This window comes from Doryrhamphus excisus, linkage group LG9, assembly GCF_037039965.1.
Source record: "Doryrhamphus excisus strain RoL-2023G ecotype Guam linkage group LG9, RoL_Dexc_Guam_v1.1, whole genome shotgun sequence".
NCBI classification, from domain to species: domain Eukaryota; kingdom Metazoa; phylum Chordata; class Actinopteri; order Syngnathiformes; family Syngnathidae; genus Doryrhamphus; species Doryrhamphus excisus.
In genome coordinates this window covers 4,417,463-4,439,285 of record NC_136365.1, presented here as the reverse complement: position 1 = coordinate 4,439,285, position 21,823 = coordinate 4,417,463, and the positions used below count along the sequence as shown (strand labels likewise).

Here is a 21,823-nt window from a genome sequence, read left to right as displayed (position 1 = left end):
TATATAATAATCATTAGTATATTATTAATTAGCCTATTATTATTAACCCCACTAAAATGCCACTTGTATGGAATTGGCTTCATTATTTAATGATGTAAGATTAATGTCTACATCAACAAATGTTAACCATACAATCAAATCGTATCGAAACGTATCGTTTGTACATTGTATCAAATCGTTTGGTTTTAAAATATATAATCTTTTAATCGTATCGTCACTTGTGAACCTGCAGCCATGTTTCTCTTGTTTCTTGTTTCTTCAGTTTATTGATCCATTTTAATGCTTGGTACAACTATATATTTGTTTGGATAAATATCATGATAACAAAAATAGATCATAAGAGTTTAATTTAAGAGCTATATTTAGCAACTTCCATGTCTTTCTTGATAATAACCAAAAGCACTAAAGCATTTTCCTGAATGTGTGTGTGTGTTACGTGGGGTGTGGCTTGCATGCTCTGAAGCAGGAGGAAGGATATATACCTGTAGTACTTTCAACACCAGTGCCCCCCATTGCAGTACCCAACAATGGCAGACAACACCTTTTATGTAGCCACATGGATATATGTAACATAGTATAGTACAGAATAGTTATGTGATGTTAACACTCATTTTTGAATCAACTGGGGGATAGTCTTTAGTAGTGGATCTCGATGACCAAATGATGGGAGTAACTTGTTGATTTAATAAATAAAACAAACCAAAAAGATAACTGTTCCCCAGTGTATTTGATCATGTTTACATTTAAAACTATATAGCGACGTATCTAGTTAATTCATTTAAGTGTATACATTCTCATGATCGCTCGTAAGCTGTGATGCTTTGTGAGCGCGTCCATTCCTTCATGAGGGTGACGTAGACCTTCGAATGAATTCGTATTTAACACACGACATCACCGTTTGCCTCTGAAATTTGCTGCTAAGATTACTTTGAGTGAGTCATTTTGTATCATGTTGAGCAGTAAGGATATACCACAGTTAACCGTTTTTGTCGCGTACTGACCTATTTGGTCACCCCCCTCTGCTCCGTGACAGTGGTAGCGTCTGTGATAACCTTGGTGTGAGCCAGCCGAGAGGCTCAAGAGCGACGAGAGAGGCTGAGAGCAAGTGGTGCCGCGAACATGGCGGAGACCGAACGGTCGTTCTACGAGTACCGGGAGAGCCACGGCTATGACAGGGACAGCGAGGGATTCAAAGCAGCGCAACCGTTGCGGGGGTGAGTCGGCCATTTAATACTTTTACAAGGCAAACATAGTTAGTGTGTTTAGCTCGCCAATGACAGGCAGACCCGGGTGGGTGTGCGCGCGCGCCTGTGTACCCCTTATGACAAGTTGTAAACATACTTACTTGGGACAACATTAACATACATTTTCCAAGGGAAAACGTGGCTCTTTGTGTCTTTTAACGACGAACGAAACGCACCATCATCTAGGAGGCGTGTGTGCGCGCGTGGTACATTCAATTCACCTTTTGAGTCCGTTTAAAAACAAAAGTAAACGCTACACATCCAAAACAGGTCCACTGGGTTACTTAAAGGCAAAGTTTGGGGAAGGGAGGGGGGGTTCAAAACGTCAAGTGTAAAGAAATAAACATTCTGGAAGTTTGTCACCATTTTTAACTTAACAAAAAGTTGTAGAAATGTTTGTCATTACAGTTTTGTGTGTGTGTGTGTGTGTGTGTGTGTGTGTGAGAGAGAGAGACACACACACACACATGCACGCAAACACAGAGCTGCTCCTTTCTCTCTCACGCTCTCTCCCCCCCTCCCTGCCAGCCCATGTGTGTGTGTGTGTGTGTGTCCTTATGTTATGGGGACATGTTTACGCATCAACAGGGCCCCGTGTTCCTTTTTTTGGATCCAAGAACAAGTTGCCATGACGATGATTATATCTGAAGTTGAAGACTGTAATTATTACATTTGGGAAAGGTCAAAGGTCAAGCAAGTAAAGGCTGAGTGGTGCTTGCACAAATGCATGTCAATGTGATGTCCTCTGAAGTGATGGAAATATGTGTGTGTGTGTGTGAGGGGGAGGGGAGTGTTGTGTCTGTGTGTGTGTGTGTCTGTGTGTGTGTGTGTGTGTGAGCATGAGCAGAGGAAGGAGGAGGGAGTGTGTGTAAAGGATGGGAGGGGGAGCGAGTGTGTGCGTGACAGAGACAGACACGAGTGTGTGTGTGTGTATGAGAGAAAGAGATGGGGAGGGTGAGCAGTGTTCAAGGAGTGTGTGTATGCATGTGTATGTATGTGTTATTGAGCAAATGTAGTTTTGTGTAGTTTGTGAGCAAATGTGTTTGTGTTTGTGTGTGCAGCAGTTTAAAGGTGCCGTTTATCAGAAGGTTGAGATGATGATGTGACCGCGAAGGCCGTGTGTGTGTCTGCATGTGCGTGTGACAGAGTATGTATAAAGTGTGTGTTGGTGTGTGTGTGTGTGTATGAGAGACAGAAAGAGGGGAAGTGTGTTAGAGGCACTGTGAAGGGGAGGGGAGCGTGTGTTTGCACGTACATGTGTGTTTGAGTGGGGGAGGCTGTGTGTGTGTGTGTGTGTCACTGTGGAGTTGATAATCAATTGCCGTGTTATCAGTCGAGAGTGCGTACCTGTTACATACATGTGTGTTGTATCAAACAATACAAAAAGTGCTACCTGAAGAGTGTGCGTTTGGCTTTAAGAGTGTGTGTTTGTGATGCGCACACAAGACAAGTGTGTGTGTCTTACAGAGAAGATGGAGGATGTGTGTGTGTGTGTTGTAGTGAGAGTACCGTGTGAATGTGTGTGTGTGTGTTTGAGAGGAAAAGAGAAGGGAGGGTGTGTGACGTGGTGCGTGTGTGTGTGTCTTGTGTGCGTGCAAGCTTCTGAAGGGAAGGGTGTGTGTGTGTGTGTGTGTCTTGGAAACTGAAAAAGAGGGCTTTTAGCTAGTGCATATGCTCTGTGTGTGTTTCTGCGTGTGCATCTTTTCCATGTCTGTTTGTTCTGGTTGGAGGTGTGTGTGCATGTGTGTGTGTGTGTGTGCTGCGTGTTTGTTCTGCAGTCAGTAAGAAAAGGAGGTGTGTATGGGGGTGGGGTGGGGGGCAGTCACAGGGTTTGCGTGTGTGTGTGCCTCTCCTAGACAAGGGCAGTGTGTGTGTGGTAGTGTGTGTCTTACCAAGGGAAGGAGACAGTGTTTATGCATCTACTTTGTTTATGAAAGAGGAAAGGACAGTGTGTGTTTGTGTGTGTGTGTGTGTGCTTGTGTGCATGCACTGGTGCGTGTACGCATGCTCAAAGCAGCTAAAGTTGTGTGTGTGTATGTGTGGTATCTATGAGAATGAGTGTGTCTGTTTTATTATTGAGGATCTGTGTGTGTTTTATAGTGTGTGGAGACATATGTGTAGCGGGCAGTTGCGTGACAAGAGGTTGTGTGATGTATCCTCAAGTCTTGTGTGTGTGTGTGTGTGTGTGGGAGAGGAAAATGAATAATGTGCATTAATGAACACAAAGTACACAATTTATCACAGCAGTATTCATATAAGTGCATAACTGAATGTTGTGTTTATGCTGGCCATTGTGTGTTTGTGAGGAATAAATTGTGTGTGTGTGTGTGTGTCAGAGATGGAACATGAGACTGTGGGTTTGGTTATTTGAGAGAGAGAGAGAGAGAGGAGAGCAAGTGTGTGTGTGTGTGTGTGTGTTTGTGAGCTTTAGTGAAGGGGGAGGGTGTGTGTGCGTGCATGCAAGCTTGGCTAGAGAGAGGATGTGTGCGTGCGTGTGTGTGTTTGCGTGCCTGTAAGCCTGAAAGGGAGGGGTGTTTGAGTGTGTGTGTGTGTCAGTGTGTGTGTTTGTGTGTGTATGTGTGTGTGTGTGTGTGTGGGCCAGAGAGGGGGAGGGGATTGTTTCTCTGTGTGTGTTGTGTGTGTGTGTGTTAGTGTGCGCGCACATGTGGACTTTGAGCTGTGTATGTGCTCATGCACGTGAGAGTCTTGAGTGTGGATGTGTGTGTGTGTGTTAGGTTGAAGAGTAGGGAGCCCAATGTACAAGGACATAAGAAAGAAAGAATCACAGAGGAAGATGACAGTGAAGGGGGCAACATAGTGTTAACACACAACAAAGTTTCCAGAAACTCATAGAATCTACTATACTGCAGAGTATAGTTCAGCCCCACTCTGTGCTTTGTTATTCTACAGGTGACAGGAAGTGATTATCAGTGTCTCCCTCTGCTGGTCACGGTGAAAAAGCATGCTGTGGAGTACAGAAACAGTTTGGATCAGGATCGAATTCATTGATGAACACCTCTGTGACTGTCATTGCCATGGCTATTAATATATTACTAATTGAAAAATTGTTCAAATGTTTTTGCAGTTGCTACAAAATAATCTGCATGTTATAGTATTAGATCACAGGCAAATAGTATATCAGTAAATATTGCCCTTTGCTTGTTGGCTAAACTCGTTTTTTGTTCTTCTGCCACCTCTTCCACCAACTATGTCCAACATCAGGTTGTGAGATCCATCCCTTGCAGATAGTTCAGCATCAGGTAGATTAATCCTCTTTATTGGTAGCTGTGTTGCCAGATCAGAGCAGAACCTGCACGAGTTTGGGGGGCCCATGGTGGCACCAAACAATTACTGACACCTACTGACCAATGCAGAATACTACATTCACAAGTTGAATGGTTTTCTTAATGGCATACTGTATGTTTGGTTTCCCATTCCCATTTTATGCTTTAAAGGGGACCTATTATGCTCATTTTTCGACCCTTTGTATTGAGCTGTGGACTCCTATAGAGCAGCTCCACACAATAACCCGCACAGAAAACCTTTTAGATTTTGCAGAATCTGCACCTATTCCAAAACTGGATTAAAGCCGCACAATTTTAGGAGAAAAAATTGTAACATTGATTGTTGCGTGTACCAATACAACTATGTCATGATACAGATACCGATATTGCCGTCTTGAATGTCGTCCGATACTGATATCAGTTTGATATCAGGATGTAAGGAGGTCCCAGGTCAATTAGCTATTTGAAATGGACGTTATTCACCATCAGCTTTTTTCTCTTTTTTAACTAATGACTTTTCTGTCGTCCTTTTGAGAGTTTCCCTTTTGATGCTGCATCAAATATGATGAGGTTGGCTGTATTAAACTAACCCGGTTCTTGTGCACTTGTGGAAGTTTTGCACTCAGCTGCAACATCGTTTGCGTGCTTCTCTGACTTTTACGGACAAAATATACTATCTTGTTTACACGTTGGCACATGCTGTTGTTGTAATCACTTGGGCTCTATCTGGGCATTGCTGGATAGAAGTGGAATTCATTGCTTGTACCGGAGTGCCACATAATCCGGCTATAATCCGATATTTGTTTTCTGTTGATATCGTCCGTTCAATATCCATTATTGATCACTAGTTCTCATGCGAGTTTTGTGTACAAATGTTTTGTTTTAAATTAATGTAAGTGTATTCATAACCATGAAATGTTGTATATGTTCATCTACATTGGATTGTTTTTGGCGTGTGTTTTAATGAAGAAAATGTATATCAGAGTACCCTCTGATTCGTTAGATTTTTCATTTGGTGGCCGTGTTAGATTTAGCTTACCATATATCCTGTATTTTATATATCCACACTCTATTAGGTGTTTTTTTTTATTGACTTTGACAGGTTGTGTGAGCAAAACCTAGTAGCGATCTTACTGCCTGCCTGAGGGGGCAGTAGAAAGATGCTACTCGCTTTGTGTGGTCAGTTCTTGCACAGGAGCAAACACGCGTGCACACACACTCACACACACAAACACACAATACCAAGAGTCCGGATGGGAGTGGAGTGGGATGGATCAATACAAAGACAGTGGCTCTGCTTGATATCTGTGCGGATTGACTGTCTTTTTCTTCTCTGTCTACATTGTGCTTTCGTATTATTTCATTATAAGCCATTTCCTCCTTCACAACTCATAGTTTTTTGTTGTCCTTTTTCTTCTTTCCTTGTATGTCTGCAACACACATGCACACACACACCCACGCAGACATTAACAGACAGTAATGAATGCTTCTAAATCCAAAGCACGATCTTCTTATGGCCTACTTTAAAGAGCCTTCAATGTCACGCAAGTAAAACAGTGTGACGTAAAAAAATGTACACACACTGACAGCAAAAACAACAGAAATATAGGATCCCTTAACCAGTCCAGAATCTTGCTTGCTTGTAATTCTTTTTATACCACTGTTGTAATTTTTTAGGTAATTAAACACAAAATAGGATATATCTTTTGCAGTCCAATAAAGGTTACTTGTAATGGCCTTTTGTGCTGACATCTTCCAGGTAGATCTCTGCTTAATGCTAAGCTTAAGTCTCTGTTTCAAGATTCTAAAGAAAAGGTGGATTTCTAGCTAAGACAAAACAACCATTTCTCATGTTGACGAAGGAGCAGTCTTATTGTCTATTTGCTGTGCCTTCGTTACTGTTTTTCTTTTGCATTTTGTTAGCTTCTATGAGCTGGCCAAAGACAGATTGTATCGATGTATGAGGTGGTCATCATCTTATTGATCAATCACTGACCTGATTGATGTGAAGTTTGGCCAGTAAGCCCATTGATTAAGTGATAATTGCATGTGTGTGTGTGTGTGTGTTCTCTCCAGACGCGGCTGTGGAAGGAAACGGAAAGGGACACCGGTGAAAGTCTTTGTTACGGCCACCGAGGAGGAGAACAACCTTGAGCACACATTTTGCAGAGGTGTGTGTTATATTTCAAATGCCATATTTCTGTTGTCATCAACAGATTTTTATATATATGTGTGTGTGTGTGTGTGTGTGTGTGCACGCATCTGTCAGTGAGATTGTTATAGAGGCGGGGCTTGTGCAATTGAGTGTGACCTACTTCTGTGTGCGTGTGTGTGTGTGAGATTGCGTACATATGTGCAGCTGTGCATGTGATGTAGAAGAAAAGGAGAGGCATGACCGGTGTGTGTGTGGTTACTTGTAATCCTTTTATAAGGAAAGCTGTTGTTCTCTCAGGTGATCGCAAGGAAGCAGCAGAGAGTAAGCGTCCCACACTGGACGGGCCTCTCTGCAGCACAGAACCCTCTCTAAGCAACTGGTGAGTTAACAATACTCATTGGCGCTGTGAGAATAGTCTACTATTAACGGTTTGTTTTGGTCAATCTCGCCATCACATCATATAAAAATGTTGTGTACCATTCTGACTAATTTGTATTTGTAATAAAGAATTGAGAAAAGAAAAGTTGCGCACTTTTCTGAGGCATGGCGACAGCGACCGTGTTTCGGTTTTGGTTGTCTTGGTCGTATTTATGTCACTAAATAAATGTTTATTTGTGTAGCTGATTGGTTTAGCCTTTTTCTTTGAGTTGGAAAATTTAAATGAATGGTTGTTTGTTTATATGTGCCCTTCAGGGTGTACCCCGCCTCTCGGCCGAAGACTGTGGGTGATAAGCGGCATAGATAAAGTTTGGTTGGGTGGATGTTTGGTGCCGTTTTGGAGCACTTGCAGCTTTCCCATTGAAATTCATTCATTGATCCAGGAAGTGAAGCGGCATTTTGCCATGTAGCGCACAGGCAATTTTAACGGGCGCACACACAGTTCACACCAAATGGATGGAATCGAATGACTTAAAATTATAATATGGGTCCTTTTAACTGTGTTCAGTTTGATTGTGAGAAATTGTAAACCTCTGATGCTTTTTCTTCCAAGCGCTCCATCAGAGAAGACACAGGACAAAATCCCCCACCCATCCAAAGCCACCAGCTCCAGCTCAGCCCCCACACTGGCAACCTCCTCGGCTCGAACTCCGACACCAGCGCCTGCCCCAGCCACTAACGCAGCCACCTTAACTCAAGCAGCCCCCTCTGTGACACCCGCATCTACAGCACCCGCTGCCCCAGCAGCCTCTGCTCCCGCCCCGGCAAGCAGCTCCTTCCCACCTTCCCCAAACTGTCGCATCAGAGAGGTTCACTGTGGCAGCCAGGTGCGACTGGTGGTCATCGCCATCCGAGACATCACCAAGGGGGAGGAGATCACTGTGGACTACAGCCTGACAGAGTGGGGAGAGAACTTGGTCAGTGCCTTTTTAATAATGACATTATACAAGTCTGTTAAAGTCTGCTTCAATGTTTTTTTCATGAACATTCTTCTAGCTTCTTGCTCAAATTCAAAATTGCCTTGTGATACATCAACCCTCTTAATTTAAAAGACCACAATAATATCATCCATGGGACATTGTGGTTTGCTTTAATGGGAACAACTCGTGCTGCTCACGCTTAACGCTCTTCTCCCCAAAAGCCTTAATGCTATTCAAGGGGTTTTAACCTTTGCCCCTTTCCTCTTACGTCTTTTCGACTTTAACATGAATTCACAAAATGCCTACATTTTGCACATTTCCACTTGCACCTGAATGCATTCATTTTTTTTTAGCTGGGAGATACAAATGTCAAAAACACTACTGTGATGAAATCTGTGGCATCCTGGAGAGATGGGAAAATCTGGAAAAAGCTCTGGATTATGTGCTGCACATTAGTTACCATAAAGAGTAAACCTGATGTGTGTGATCCCCCCAAGCAGGCAACCACAGGTGTATTTGCACGTTGCTGCTCATGTCTAACACACTGGTGTATGCACACACACACACACATATAAAGCTGGGGCATGGGGTTACCATGGTAATGGCTGAGCTCCAGCACCTACCTATAGTGCTTAAGCAACTGTAACCATGGTTAGTAGGTGACATCTGTTCCTTTAATGGATCCTATTAGATCAATTTTCTTATGACAGCATTTACATTTAGTAGTAAATTGAGAGCCTGACGTCAAAGGTTAAGAGGGAGCACACGATTTCTTAAAAAAAAAAAAAACACCTTAATTGTCAATATTACATCTAGAAAGAAATCCAATGTCAGTGTTGACTTTATGAAAATAAATAATGCACCATTGGGCTGTGTGATGGTGGTGATGGTGGGGGGCACATATGATCTATCAGCCGAGGGTGATTACAATGACAGATGTTAATAATAATTATTGCACATCTGTGTTAATGTATCTACTTTGTGTACTTCAGGGTTTCCGTGGTTCCATGTCTGCAGCACATCATGAATGTAACTCTGACACAGAGAACAACAACTTCAAAAAGGTATGTGGTTGTTTTCACTTGCTAAACTTGCTAAACTTGCCCTTTTGAATTGAATATCTAGTCAATTATACTATATTATATATATTCATTCATTCATTTTCTACCGCTTATCCTCACAAGGGTCGCGGGGGTGCTGGAGCCTATCCCAGCTGTTTTCGGGCGAGAGGCGGGGTACACCCTGGACTGGTCGCCAGCCAATCACAGGGCACATATTCACAACCATTCACCATAAACAACCATTCACACTCACATTCATACCTATGGACAATTTGGAGTCGCCAATTAACCTAGCATGTTTTTGGAATGTGGGAGGAAACCGGAGTATGCACGGGGAGAACATGCAAACTCCACACAGAGATGGCCGAGGGTGGAATTGAACCCTGGTCTCCTCGCTGTGAGGTCTGCGCACTAACCACTAGACCACCATGCCGCCCCTTATATATATATTTTTTTTTTCAACAATTTTAAATATGGTTCAGAGCTTTGACATTTGTGTGCTATCACGTATCTCTTTGTCTGTTCTCAGGAGGACGAGCCCGTGTCGCTAACCACCCAGCAACAGAAACAACGACCACATCAAGACTTTGTCACCCCATCTTGGTCCCTCTCCCCCTCCTCCTCCCCAATCTCCCATTCTGACGGCACTGACTCCGATGCAGGAGATGAGGACAATACGAGCTCTCGCGGACGCATTTCACGTCGCCGTAGGAAGCGTCGTGGCACCCCTTCGAAGAAAAAAACTCCCAATCGGACACCGCCCGCGTCCTCCAGCCGTCCTCTCCCTTCATCCCACCCTCCCTCATCCTCTCCTCCCAGCTCCATCTCCACAAAACCTGTGTTCAAAGCTCCTGCTCCGCTCAGCCCCAACACCTCAGGCAACGTGAACACAAATAGCCCGAGAGGAGCGGTGTCCATAGACGCCATGCGCCAAACATGTGACTACTGCGGACGCCACTTCCGTTCATTGGGCCGCCACTTAGACAAACATCACTCCCACCAGCCGGATGTGTGCTCCGCCCTCGTCGAGCGTTACACTCAGATGCACAACACAAACCCGGTCTCGGTCGACACTCAACACAACTCAAAGTCTTCACAGGCGACAAACCAAATGGAACAGAGTGGCGTTCAGGACCTCTCCATGTCCCCGCCTCCTGCCACAGCAACCAAACAATCAAGCTCCACCTCACCTTCGCTCACGCCGCCGCGAGGACAGAACGCAGTGCCCGTGTCAGTCCTGAAGAGGAGCCCGCCCCCTGTGGCTGTGACACCGCCCAAGAAAGGCAGCACGAGGAGGCTAAAGAGAGAGCGACAGGAGGAAGAGGAGGATGAAGAAGTTGTGGAGGTAATGGAGGTAAAGAGGGCCAAAGAGGAGGAGGATGAGATCAGGGGTGCTCAGTCCTTCAGAAATAAGTTGTCCAAAGAGATGCAGCAGAGAAAAGACGATGATGACAAAGAGGAGGAAGAAGAGGAGGAGGAAGAGGATGAAAATGGTGTGATGGATGTGGATGATGAAAGTGGTACAGAGGATAAGGAAAAAGACTCTCTCAGGTAAGTCTTTTTTAAGACTGTTTGTAGCTGTTTATTGTCAACACAGTCATCCCTGCTTTTTCAAAAATTATTTAAATGATGATATTTTGTGGTTAACTTTGTCCTACTAGTCAAAAAATGTTGAAAGACAAGTCACTTTGCCTGCTCCTCCAGCAGTTCCGGGCGTCACCACATGCTGCCACTCCTGTCATCTTTATCGTCCCTGGTACTGTACCTCCGCCGGCTGCAGCACTCGGCCTTCCTGTCGCTATCTCGCCAGCTGCAGTCCGCCGAGGCCTGGCGCCTCCTTTGCCACTCCAGCCTGGCACTCCTGATCCTGTACAACCGACGGCGGGAGTGCGAGGTATCGAAGTTGTCCATCACTGAGTACAGAGCACGCGTCACTCCGCAGTGCCCTGTTCCCGTCCCACCCGGTGCTCCTCCGGCTCTCACCCCGCTGGAGGCCTCCTTGTCCCCCTTTGAGCGGCTGGTGCTTCCCCACCTCCCTCGTGTTGGCGTCCAAGGCAAGCGGGGACGCATCCAGCCTCTCATTCTCCCCCCTCACTGCGAGCCCTGCCTGGAGCTCCTCCTGCAGACGCGGCAGGACGTGGGCGTGGACCCGGCTAACCCTTACGTCTTTGCCAGACCTTACCACTCCCCCGCCACGCCCCTAAGAGGCACCGACCTCCTCCGCAGCTTGGCCCGCTCCAGCGGCACCCGCAATCCCAGAGCCCTCACCCAGACGAGGGTCCGACGCCAGGTGGCTATTTTGACCCAACTGCTGCTTCTCGGAGAGGGAGAGGAGCCGGGTCAGCTGGAGGGCGGCGCGGTGGAAAGGCTGGAGCATTTCCTGGAGAAGGAGTACCATGTAACGCAGAACTGTGCCGGCATTGGTCAAGATCCAGGCCTGATGGGAAGAGTGGGGCGTGTCGTGCTGTGTGGCGAGAGGGATGGAGTGCTGTTCAGAGGGATGAGCCTGAACCACATCTGCTTGGAACTCGACGGTGAGATGGACACACTGGAAAGTGTTAGAATTCTCCCCAAAAACACACTCCTTCACTTCTGCCTTTTCTTTTCTCCATCAACCTGTCACAGTTATGTCAGGAAACTCTGCTGACTCTTACTCGGAGGGAGAATCTGAAGGGGAGCACAAGGAGAAACCAGAGTCCCCTGCCCTTTCCCCCATGCCAAAACCTGCACCGACCCTGCTGTACGTCAGGAAAGGCAAGAACAACGGCCGGGTGGGACGACCCAAGAAACTGAAGAACAGCCAGGCACCTCCTCAGCCTCCACCGCCTCCTCCTCCTCCGCCTATTAACCGCAGGCGAGGCTCAGGTGCTATATTATTTTACAACTTTGCAAAAGTTATTCATAATGTTTTATACGCTCTACTATACGCTCTACTATACGCTCTACTCCCAGGTAAACGTGGCGTCCTGAAGCGTCCATGGTCAGAAGCCGAGCGAGCGGCAGTCGAGGAGCACTTGACGCAAAACATCAACGAGCTCCGCGTGCCGGCCAAGGCCGACTGCGAGCGTTGCTTGCAAAAGTGCCCTCTGCTGGTCAACAACCAGCGGGACTGGCGGGCCATTAAATTTTACTGCCACAATCGCATCCAGCTGCTGAAGAAGAATCAGCGGCGTGAAAGCGAACCCCTCACTGTGTGCTGAAATCGGACGGCGACGGGGACCCCCCCGGAGTCCGACACGGTGTAGAATCTCAAAATGGTACCTGGTTAAAATTTCACAGTCCTAATTTCACTTTGTTGCGATGACTTCTAAGTAGATGGCATTTTACGTATGAGCCTCTTCAAGAACACTTTTCTTTTTTTTTTTTTTTACTTTTCTCGTGGTCTTGAGAGTACACGTCACCGACCTCAGCTTGCGCTGTGTTGTGTCTGGACGTCTCCTCTCTGAACTGAAACTTGTGAACTTTGTGCTGCATTTAATCCATACAGTGTTGTTGTACGAACATTATGAAGTAGCATTACTGGTTCATGCACCTGGAGATGTGACAAGGACTACTTTTCCATTTACTTGCCGTCGACTTAAAAATTCCAGAGAGGCAGAAGAAGGTAGATGAATCCAAAAACACTAGTTCTTCAATTGAGGCAATTGGCCTCCATTTTAGCTTTTGTCTTAAGTTACGGTACTAGGTGATCACTCAGCTCCTCTTTGAGTCTAGTTAGTTTTCCTTCAAGAGAACATCCCAGTGGAGGCAATTCCAAAGAGTAGAAGTTGTAGATTTTCTGTGACCGTGTTAAATGTCATCAGAATGTTAAAGGTGTTCAATTTGTATCCCTAAAGGGTTGAGTTAGGGTTTCTACAAAGAACGGAATCCTCTCAACTTTTCTGGGTTGGACTTTTTTCAGTGCGATAGCCCTGTAAGCTGGATATCACTTTAAATGTAAATAGGAGACTCGTGCTGGTGTTAAGTTACTTCAAAAGTGGGCTGTTACAATATCTGAAAAGTGATTGTTTTATGTTTTTTTTCCGTGTTTGTTGCAATGTCAGTGTTGTCTTCTCCAGTGAGTTGGAGTCGTCCCTTTTTCAGCCACACTGAACACTTTTTCAGCTACACCACATAATTAGCATTTTATTACATCGGCGAAGAATCTATTGAACAATCATGCAACAATTTCTGTGAAAACGCAAGATGGATACTTGAAGTTAATGGAACGTTCTTGCTCTAGCCTCGCCAGTTACATTGTACATAACAAATATATTATCATACAAAATCGTAGACTATATGTAGCCTTCTCCATGTGTGAGTTCTGACTATCTGTACATAATCTTGTTTTGTAAATACTTCTCAGAGAAACAAAGAGAAAAAACACAATGTTTGACTTGCCTTGGTTAGTGTTATGTTTTTTCTTTTTTTTATAAGTCTTATAAAACAAAAAGTGCTACATTTTGTGTTGTGATTTATTCACAGCGGGTTAATACCCAGACTTAGATTCCCTTTGTTGCCATTTCTGGTCATTGGACAGTTTTCTGTTTGATGTTCAGTCTTCATTGCTACTCTCACTTGTGGTCACAAACTGAGTACCGTCATTTCTGTGTGGAGTTTGCATGTTCTCCCAGTGCATGTGTGTGTTTTCGCCAGGTATTCCGGTTTCCTCTCACATTCCAAAAACATGCTAGGTTAATTGGCGACTCCAAATTGTCCATAGGTATGAATACTCTCTCTGTGATTAGCAGTACAAAAAATGGATGGATGAACAGATAGTGCCAAACAGTGCATTGTACAGTAAATGGCTGGTTAGTAGCCTACCGGAAAATGCATTGTTGTCCTCATCCTCCTCCGATAGGAACTAAAACCACTAAATTTGTCCTCTTCACTGTCGGATTGAACAGCCCCACAATTCCCTGGCCACACACTCCGCCATTCTGGCTCTCTTTCACTGTAGCTCCCAGCACCACCCCACCCCTCTTCCACTGTTAGTCTCCCATTTCCTCCACGAAATGGCGATAATTAAACATGACCAAAAGCTGAAAAACATGTTACTTATAGCTTTTTGCGCTTCTACCATTGATAGACTTTAAAGAAAGAGATGGATTTCACCTAGTGCAAGCAATTTTGGGAATCATGGTGAACAAGGGAACACTGGACTGACCTTGCATGCAAATCTCCATATGGCCACAAGATGGAAGTGTAGTGTTGCCTCATAGACAGAAGCAACTCTGAAACAATTTTATGTAAAACAGTCTTCTGGTTGAGGAGGTACACTTGACATCATAGTCATTTTCACTGCATGCTTATGCCCTAAATGAGCATGACCTAGTGATGAGTTGGATTACATGGATGCGGACCAGACATGGCAGACCCAAAAGGACAGACTGTAGTAATGATGGAAATTCCAGCAACAAAAAAAAATACATACAGAGGTTCGCCAGCCAATCACAGTGCACATATAGACAAACAACCATTCACACTCACAGTCATACCTATGGACAATTTGGAGTCGCCAATTAACCTAGCATGTTTTTGGAATGTGGGAGGAAACCGGAGACAACCCACACATGCATGGGGAGAACATGCAAACTCCACACAGAGATGGCCGAGGGTGGAATTGAACCCGGGTCTCCTAGCTGTGAGGCCTTTTCCCTTTAAAGGGGAATGCTGAAGGGATACCCGAGCCAAAGCAAGCCGGATACACCACATGAAATCTGGGGGGAGGAAGAAAAAATAACAAAATAAGATAATTATTCTCTCTTTATCTCGTTGTGTTGATGGTTTAGTGAGTTATTGAATTACTGATATGCGTAAATAATTGATAATGGGGTCCATATTTCAATGAATGCTGACATATGCTTCAGTTTGTGAGCTGTTTTTTTCTATTGATATATGATCTCTTATTAGATTGATCCAGTCTGTGTTTTTTTTTTCATTTCATGCCATGGCTGACTTCATGACTTCATGCAGTGTTAAGGTAATGTAATGTAAGGTAATGTCTCAATGTTTTGTGTCATTACTGCCACCTAGTGACCAGATTACGATATTAATGAGGGTCGTGGGGGGTGCTGGAGCCTATCCCAGCTGTCTTCGGGCGAGAGGCGGGATACACACTGCCATCAAATCCCAGGGCACATATAGACAAACAACCATTCACACTCACATTCATAACTATGGACAATTTGGAGTCACCAATTAAGCTAGCATGTTTTTGGAATGTGGGAGGAAAAACCAGAGTCTCCAGGGAAAAGCCACACATGCACAGGAAGAACATGCAAACTCCACACAGAAATGGCCGAGGGTGGATTTGAACTCGGGTCTCCTAGCTGTGAGGCCTATGCGCTAACCACTCGTCTCCGTGCAGCGCAGATTAGGATATGTAATTTGAATTTCAATATATTTTGACTAATAATTGACCGCAGTCTATCACGAAATGGTGATCATTTATGATCTTATTCGCTACCAAAGATGTAGTTATTAATTTTTTTTTCAACCCGACCACACACTCCCAAACTTTTACATTTTTGATGTGTATTAAATCTATATATGACCTATATATGATATATCTATATATGAACTATTATTTTTTTGGAATGCTGTTATGGAAGAAAATTTACTTTTACACAATATTACATTTTTTTAAATACAAAAAGTACACAATATTCCGTGTGTTTTGAAAAATCGGTAAAAATACACTGACTACTTTAAGTAGTATGTGTCATTTCTGTATTATATTGGCTTATATTCACCTTTGTGACATAAAATAGGGTGTGTCATCGGTATTGTACGCCAGAACCAGTTACAGCACATTCTTCCAATGTGCATGTTTATGACCGGAGTGTGTGTTTTTGTTTCCATTCACCTGCAGTGTTCCCATGCACGCCCCATTGTGTTACCTGTATAAACACGGACACTGAGTCGATTGCGTGTTATTCATTCGCCAATGTTGACCATGACCGGGAAAGTTATTCTGCTGGGACTCCTGCTCGTCTGTGTGTTTGCAGGTACAGATTTTATATTTTATGTTTTTACACTCTAGTTATATCCACTTGTTAATGTTTTGGGGGGTAAAATGCTATGTACTGTATAACGTTTATTACAGTACAGTGACTAGAGACGTATTTACTCAGAAGCTAGACTCATAATTATTTCTTTTGCAGGCACAAAGACGTCTGGAGTCAAAAGAAAGGTGACACAACATTTATTGTAAAGAATGGTCATATTATAGCCATGTTTGAATACACATACATGTCATGTAGGATTGATTGTAGGATTCATGTACAGTAGTCATACATATTTCTCGGTGTGCCCTGCGATTGGCTGGCAACCAGTCCAGGGTGTACCCCGCCTCAGTCAGCTGGGATAGGCTCCAGCATACCCCCGCGACCCTAATGAGGACAAGTGGCTAATAATAATAATTCTCAGATGGTGACATTTAAACAAATATTAGTTCATAGAACAAGTTTAGTTTAAGTTATTTAATATTTTACATTTTTTTTTGCTTGTTTCCTCGGAAGCCGAACTGTCCTAATACAGGCAGTCCAGACCAGGCTATGCCATGCCCAATGAATCTTATGCCCGTGTGTGGGAGCGATGGAAACACATACGCCAACGAGTGCACCCTTTGTGCTGAGAGACAGTGAGTACACACAGGTGCTCCACACCCACACAAAAACCCACACATAGTTGCTCACCTTTTAATAAGGGTTCAACGTTCTGTTATGGTGTTGAATAAAATAAAAAAAATAAAATAAAAAAAAAACAGCAGACTTTATTCTGAACTGTGATTGGCTCAAAACAGCCTCCCACACATGATGACACGTGATCTGTTTCTTTGTTTTGTGAAAGATAAGTACTTAGAATAGATCAAGGTCACTTGTATGTGCCTGATAATCCTGCAAGAGATAAAAACAACATTGTGTAAGTTTGTGTGGCATTCAAGCTTCCACTCCTGAGGAAAAAACAGTTTCAGTCTGTTTCTTTAGTAACACATTATTCACGCCTTCGACATTTTAACTGCTAATTTTTATTTTTAAAAAAAGGTATCTTTCCTCTCATATTCATCTCATACTATCTGTCAGACTTTATTAAAAAGATCAATTCAATTTACATGTACTTTAAGCAAAGTTTAACCATGTTGTTGTTTCCTGTGTATAGGATTAAAAGCATGGACATTTTGGTTGCAAAGGATGGAAGCTGCGAAGCTTAGAAGCTGCCCAGCAAGATGGATCCCAACAATGGAAATCTTTCGATCCCCATAACCAGCAGATAAACCATTAAAAAAAAGTAATGGTTCATTGTGCTACTGATGTGTCAAAAATACTATTCATTAAAGTTAAGGAATGATTGCTTTCCTGTCTATGACTAAGAAATTTCAAACTTCCATGAAGGAAGAATGAAAAGGCCCAAATGACATTAAATGATGAATACATGCCCTGCTAACTCTAACACAGTATAGCGTAATGCACAAGACTGATTACTTCACTAATTTGGCCGTATCTAAGTATCTAGAGATTCAGATACAGTGTATGATTAAAAGTTAAAAGTGAGTGTTAACAATATCCACTCAATCATTTTCTTGGTCTTTTGTTTTTTGGTTGTCGGAATGTCCCTGAATGCATCTCGTGTTCTTGTAATGAGAATGCTGAAGCAGTTCGGAAGAACAGACTTGAGACGTGTTTGTGAGCTGGAGATTGCAAGGCTGTTGATGCGTTCAGGTCAGAATAAAGTTATAAAAGTACACCAGACTCTATGGAATTCTACGCTGTGTATTTGTTCTGGCGTGTTAGCATAATTGATTCAATAAATTAGTTACGCGGTTGAAGTACTATTGTACTATTTTATGCCACCCTCGGCATAAGCACTATTTGATAGCTCGACTTTATACTATATATATATAGCTTAATTGTGTTCAGCTCGACTTTATACTATATATATAGCTTAATTGTGTTCATTGAATAACATTAATATATTTTTTAATCAAAGTGTACACACATTATTTTACACTTAGCTCAGAGCTAGCAAAAATTCTCCACTCTTGTGCGCCTAACCACGCCCCTTTTTAAAACAATATGGCGGGCTTTCTGCCCCATTGTGTACTACATTCTGTTACATGCATTTTCAGTGAAGTCGACAGTCTTTTTCATCTTTGTTTGTTCGCTCTAAACCTTATTGAGCCACGACTTCAGGCGCTTAAATACCATACTACACTGACATTCAATGGTGACTCCAGCTAGCCACCAGATGGTGCTGTTTATCATTCTTTGTGTCAACTATTATGTGTTCATATAGGATCTCCGTCCAGGAAGTCTGTGTTAAGTTAAGTAATACAAAATGGGTGAATGGTGACGTTCATATTTTCTAGCAGGTCGCTACTCAAAGACACTTAAAAAACATTTTCACACAAAAACAACTGATTAAAAGAATCTGCCAATGTCAGCATTTTTCATTTTTAGGTTAATTGATTAGAAACAATTTGCACTTGTGTTGCTGCACAGCTGTAGTCAATTGTACTAATTGTACAATTAGTACAATTGGCTAATTGTACTAATTACTAATTACTAATCTTACTAATTGTAAGAGAGCATGCTATTTTTTCATTCTTCTTCTGGGCTCAATATGGTCCGAAAAGAAGAAGTGTCTTAGTCAAGGATTGTGATTAGAAAGGCCATATAATGTGGGAAATTAAGATAAAACTTAAATTCAAATAGTCATCTACAGCAGCAAATTCTTTAACAAGGTTTTACAAGGATAGAAAAAAAGCAGCAGTTCAAGAAAACAATTCTACTTACCTAAACTTATCTCATATCTGTGTAACAATACAGAATATACGTAAATATAGCGATAATTACAAAAAAAAAGGAGTGTGTGTTGAATTTTATCAAACGTTTACAACCTGATTGTGTGTTTTTGTTTGTCTTCATTGACCTCCTCCTGCACGCCCCATTGTGTTGCCTTTATAAACACCACACTGAGATTTCACAGTCACTTATTTCCATCATGATTGGGAAAATTCTTCTCTTGGGACTCCTGTTTGTCTGTGCGGCTGCAGGTATACAAAATTTTATATATTTTTAACATGTATTTTACAGTGTTGTTCTTGCTTTAATATATATTTGGCTAGCAATTAATAGAGAGAACTAAATGTTTTTTTAATGATTGTTTGTAGATTTAGAATTATATTCAGTGTACATTCATATTATAAGTTCAGTGACTTTATTTGCATTACAACCTGGCCTCAATCATTTCTGTTTTTGCAGATACAAAGGGCGGGAACATGCCGAGAGAGGTGACACAAGCTTTGTAAACGCTTTTAAATGTGACTATAGCATGGATATTGGACATATATATATATATATATATATATATATACTATGTGTGTGTATATATGTATAGCCAGTCATCACAACATTGTGCTATCAGTATAGCTAGGTCTACAGTTTATTATAAAAGAGAGCCAATAAAATAATTGCATTTAAAATGATATTATTGTTAACAATATGTTGGAATGTTGTGGTATTTTGGTACCAGTACCAAAGTAGAGGGACAAAATATTAGACCCCACTCCGTATAGTATTACACACAATATTAATTCAATTGTACACGACTCTGATTTTCTCTTCCTTCGAAAAGTTTTTTTAATTGTAATTTTTGCTTATTTTTTTGGCAGCCATCCTGCTCAGGTACATCTGGAGATTTGATGTGCATAATGGTCTACGTTCCTGTCTGTGGGACTGATGGAAACACATACGGCAATGAGTGCGTCCTCTGTGGTAGAAGACAGTGAGTATACACACAACACACAACCACCATCTACTGGGCAGGATTTGAATAAAAAAGTGTAACACTTTACAATGAGATACACACAATTACAGTAGTTAATAAGTAACGACACTACCTATCCCTTAGTGACTACTCAAAATGTATGTAACTTGGTCATTAGTTCTTTGTTAGTTCCTCAGTAACTACTCTTAAATGTATGTACCTCAGTCATGAGTTATTCATTAGTTCCTCAGTAACTACTCTAAATGCAAAGGTATGTGACTTAGCTATTAGTCCCTCATAGGTTATTTAATAGTTACACAGTAACTACTCTAAATATGTGTAATTTTGTCATTAGTTGTCTTAGTTCATCAGTAACTACTCTAAATGCATGTACCTCAGTCATGAGTTCTTTGTTATTTCATCAGTAGCTTCTCTAAATGTATGTGCCTCAGTTGCTCAGTAACCACTCTACTCATTAGGTCTTCATTAGTTCACTAGTAACTACTCTAAATGCATGTACCTCAGTCATTAGTTATGTGTTAGTTTCTCAGTAACCACTCTAAATGTACGCACATTAGTTCCCTGGTAACCACGCTACTCATTAATTCTTCATTAGTTACCCAGTAGCTACTCTAAATGCATGTACCTCACTCATGAGTTATTCATTAGTTCCTCTGTAACTACTCTAAATGCAAAGGTATGTGGCTTAGTCATTAGTCACTCATTAGTTCTTCATTAGTTACCCAGTAACTACTCTAAATGTATGTAATTTTGTCATTAGTTCTTTGTTATCTCATGAGTAACTACTCTAAACAAATGTGCCTTAGTTCCTCAGTAACCACTCTACTCATTAGTGCTTCATTAGTTCCTCAGTAACCACTCTATACTCCTTAGTGCTTCATTAGTTCCTCGGTAACTACTCTAAATGCATGTACCTCAGTCATGAGTTATTTGTTAATTCCTCAGTAACTACTCTAAATGTATGTGCCTTAGTTCCCCGGTAGCCCTTCCACTCATTAGTTCTTCATAAGTTCCCCAGCAACTACTCTAAATGTATGTACCTGTGCCTAGTCTTTAGTTCCTCATTAGTTCTTCAGTAACTACTCTAAACTTCATTTTTTAGCCTTTTGGTAGACTGTATAATGACAAGATAAAGTTAGTGTACAAGGCGGCAAATTTTATATATGTTTTGTGTTTTCTTTCTCCAGAACTTCAGGGAGGAACATTTTGATTGCCAGAGATGGACCATGCTAACCAGTGCAGATGCCCACCAAAAGCATCTCAGCAGTGGAAATAATAATCAATAAATAAACCATTAAAAAAATAATGGTGAATTCTGGTATTGATGGTTTTCAAGGAAAACAAAGTATAAACCTAGTTTTATTTAAAGATGCTATCCTTCCAAAAATATAAGTTCACTACCAGTTAGCATATGTTATCGTGGTTTCACAGAAAGAGATTGTACACAAAAGTCAAGATTCTAGTATGTGTTAAAATGAATGAGAATTGTGTTTGTCTTCCACAAAAATTGATTAATGGTTGTCACAACTCATGTCCTTAATGTGCATGCACATACACGTATAGGCAGTCTCAAGTCTGGAAGATCTAGAAAGCTTTCTGTCTGGATTATTGTGTGTATCTGCTCTATAATAGTCCACAACTCAATACAAAGCGACAAAAATGAGCATAATAGGTCTTTGTTGATAAAATCACAGTCTACTTTTTTTCTGCAGTAACCACCACCACTAAAACTAAACTCTCAACCGCTGACATCACTTCCTGTCTCCCTCCACTCTGCTCCCATAGAGCATTTATCCTATTTACTCATAATATTGCTCACTAATATTGCATAACACGAGTGGAGGTGACTATAGGGGTGTTATTTCATGTCTACAAGGCTCTCATAACATTAAAATCGAATGTGGAGGGTCGTAAAGAGGATTTGTATGCTGTAAATATGCAAATATTCTGA

General features: G+C 42.1%; 3 protein-coding genes across 4 annotated transcripts; all 3 read left to right on the top strand.

The window, feature by feature from the left end:
- The first annotated feature begins 1,059 nt into the window (after positions 1-1,059).
- On the top strand, positions 1,060-13,535 carry LOC131139861 (uncharacterized). 2 transcript variants are annotated; one of them, XM_058089796.2, is made up of 9 exons: positions 1,060-1,214; positions 6,605-6,699; positions 6,981-7,062; positions 7,675-8,038; positions 9,034-9,105; positions 9,632-10,653; positions 10,810-11,636; positions 11,728-11,967; positions 12,055-13,535. In XM_058089796.2, the coding sequence occupies exons 1-9, from the start codon at positions 1,120-1,122 to the stop codon at positions 12,300-12,302; spliced, it is 3,045 nt and encodes a 1,014-aa protein (XP_057945779.2). In that variant the 5' UTR covers positions 1,060-1,119; the 3' UTR covers positions 12,303-13,535. The 2 variants fall into 2 exon arrangements, with proteins under 2 accessions (XP_057945779.2, XP_057945772.2); XM_058089789.2 differs by having other exon boundaries at positions 10,807-11,636.
- Positions 13,536-15,955: 2,420 nt separating this feature from the next.
- LOC131124503 (putative pancreatic secretory proteinase inhibitor) lies at positions 15,956-17,834 on the top strand. The gene is made up of 4 exons (XM_058065554.2): positions 15,956-16,091; positions 16,248-16,276; positions 16,605-16,726; positions 17,245-17,834. The coding sequence occupies exons 1-4, from the start codon at positions 16,031-16,033 to the stop codon at positions 17,294-17,296; spliced, it is 264 nt and encodes an 87-aa protein (XP_057921537.2). The 5' UTR covers positions 15,956-16,030; the 3' UTR covers positions 17,297-17,834.
- Positions 17,835-18,913: 1,079 nt separating this feature from the next.
- Positions 18,914-21,178, top strand: LOC144899858 (serine protease inhibitor Kazal-type 1-like). Its single transcript, XM_078793773.1, has 4 exons — positions 18,914-19,138; positions 19,347-19,375; positions 19,757-19,869; positions 21,060-21,178. Exons 1-4 carry the CDS (start codon positions 19,087-19,089, stop codon positions 21,103-21,105), a joined length of 240 nt encoding a protein of 79 aa, XP_078649899.1. The 5' UTR covers positions 18,914-19,086; the 3' UTR covers positions 21,106-21,178.
- Positions 21,179-21,823: the final 645 nt, after the last annotated feature.

Coding starts and splice junctions, on each gene's coding strand:
- LOC131139861 (XM_058089789.2), top strand. CDS start 1,120: ATGGCGGAGACCGAACGGTCGTTCTACGAGTACCGGGAGAGCCACGGC. Junction 1,215..6,604: donor GCAGCGCAACCGTTGCGGGG/GTGAGTCGGCCA, acceptor TGTTCTCTCCAG/ACGCGGCTGTGGAAGGAAAC. Junction 9,106..9,631: donor AGAACAACAACTTCAAAAAG/GTATGTGGTTGT, acceptor GTCTGTTCTCAG/GAGGACGAGCCCGTGTCGCT.
- LOC144899858 (XM_078793773.1), top strand. CDS start 19,087: ATGATTGGGAAAATTCTTCTCTTGGGACTCCTGTTTGTCTGTGCGGCT. Junction 19,139..19,346: donor GTTTGTCTGTGCGGCTGCAG/GTATACAAAATT, acceptor CTGTTTTTGCAG/ATACAAAGGGCGGGAACATG. Junction 19,870..21,059: donor GTCCTCTGTGGTAGAAGACA/GTGAGTATACAC, acceptor TTCTTTCTCCAG/AACTTCAGGGAGGAACATTT.
- LOC131124503 (XM_058065554.2), top strand. CDS start 16,031: ATGTTGACCATGACCGGGAAAGTTATTCTGCTGGGACTCCTGCTCGTC. Junction 16,277..16,604: donor CGTCTGGAGTCAAAAGAAAG/GTGACACAACAT, acceptor TTTCCTCGGAAG/CCGAACTGTCCTAATACAGG. Junction 16,727..17,244: donor ACCCTTTGTGCTGAGAGACA/GTGAGTACACAC, acceptor TCCTGTGTATAG/GATTAAAAGCATGGACATTT.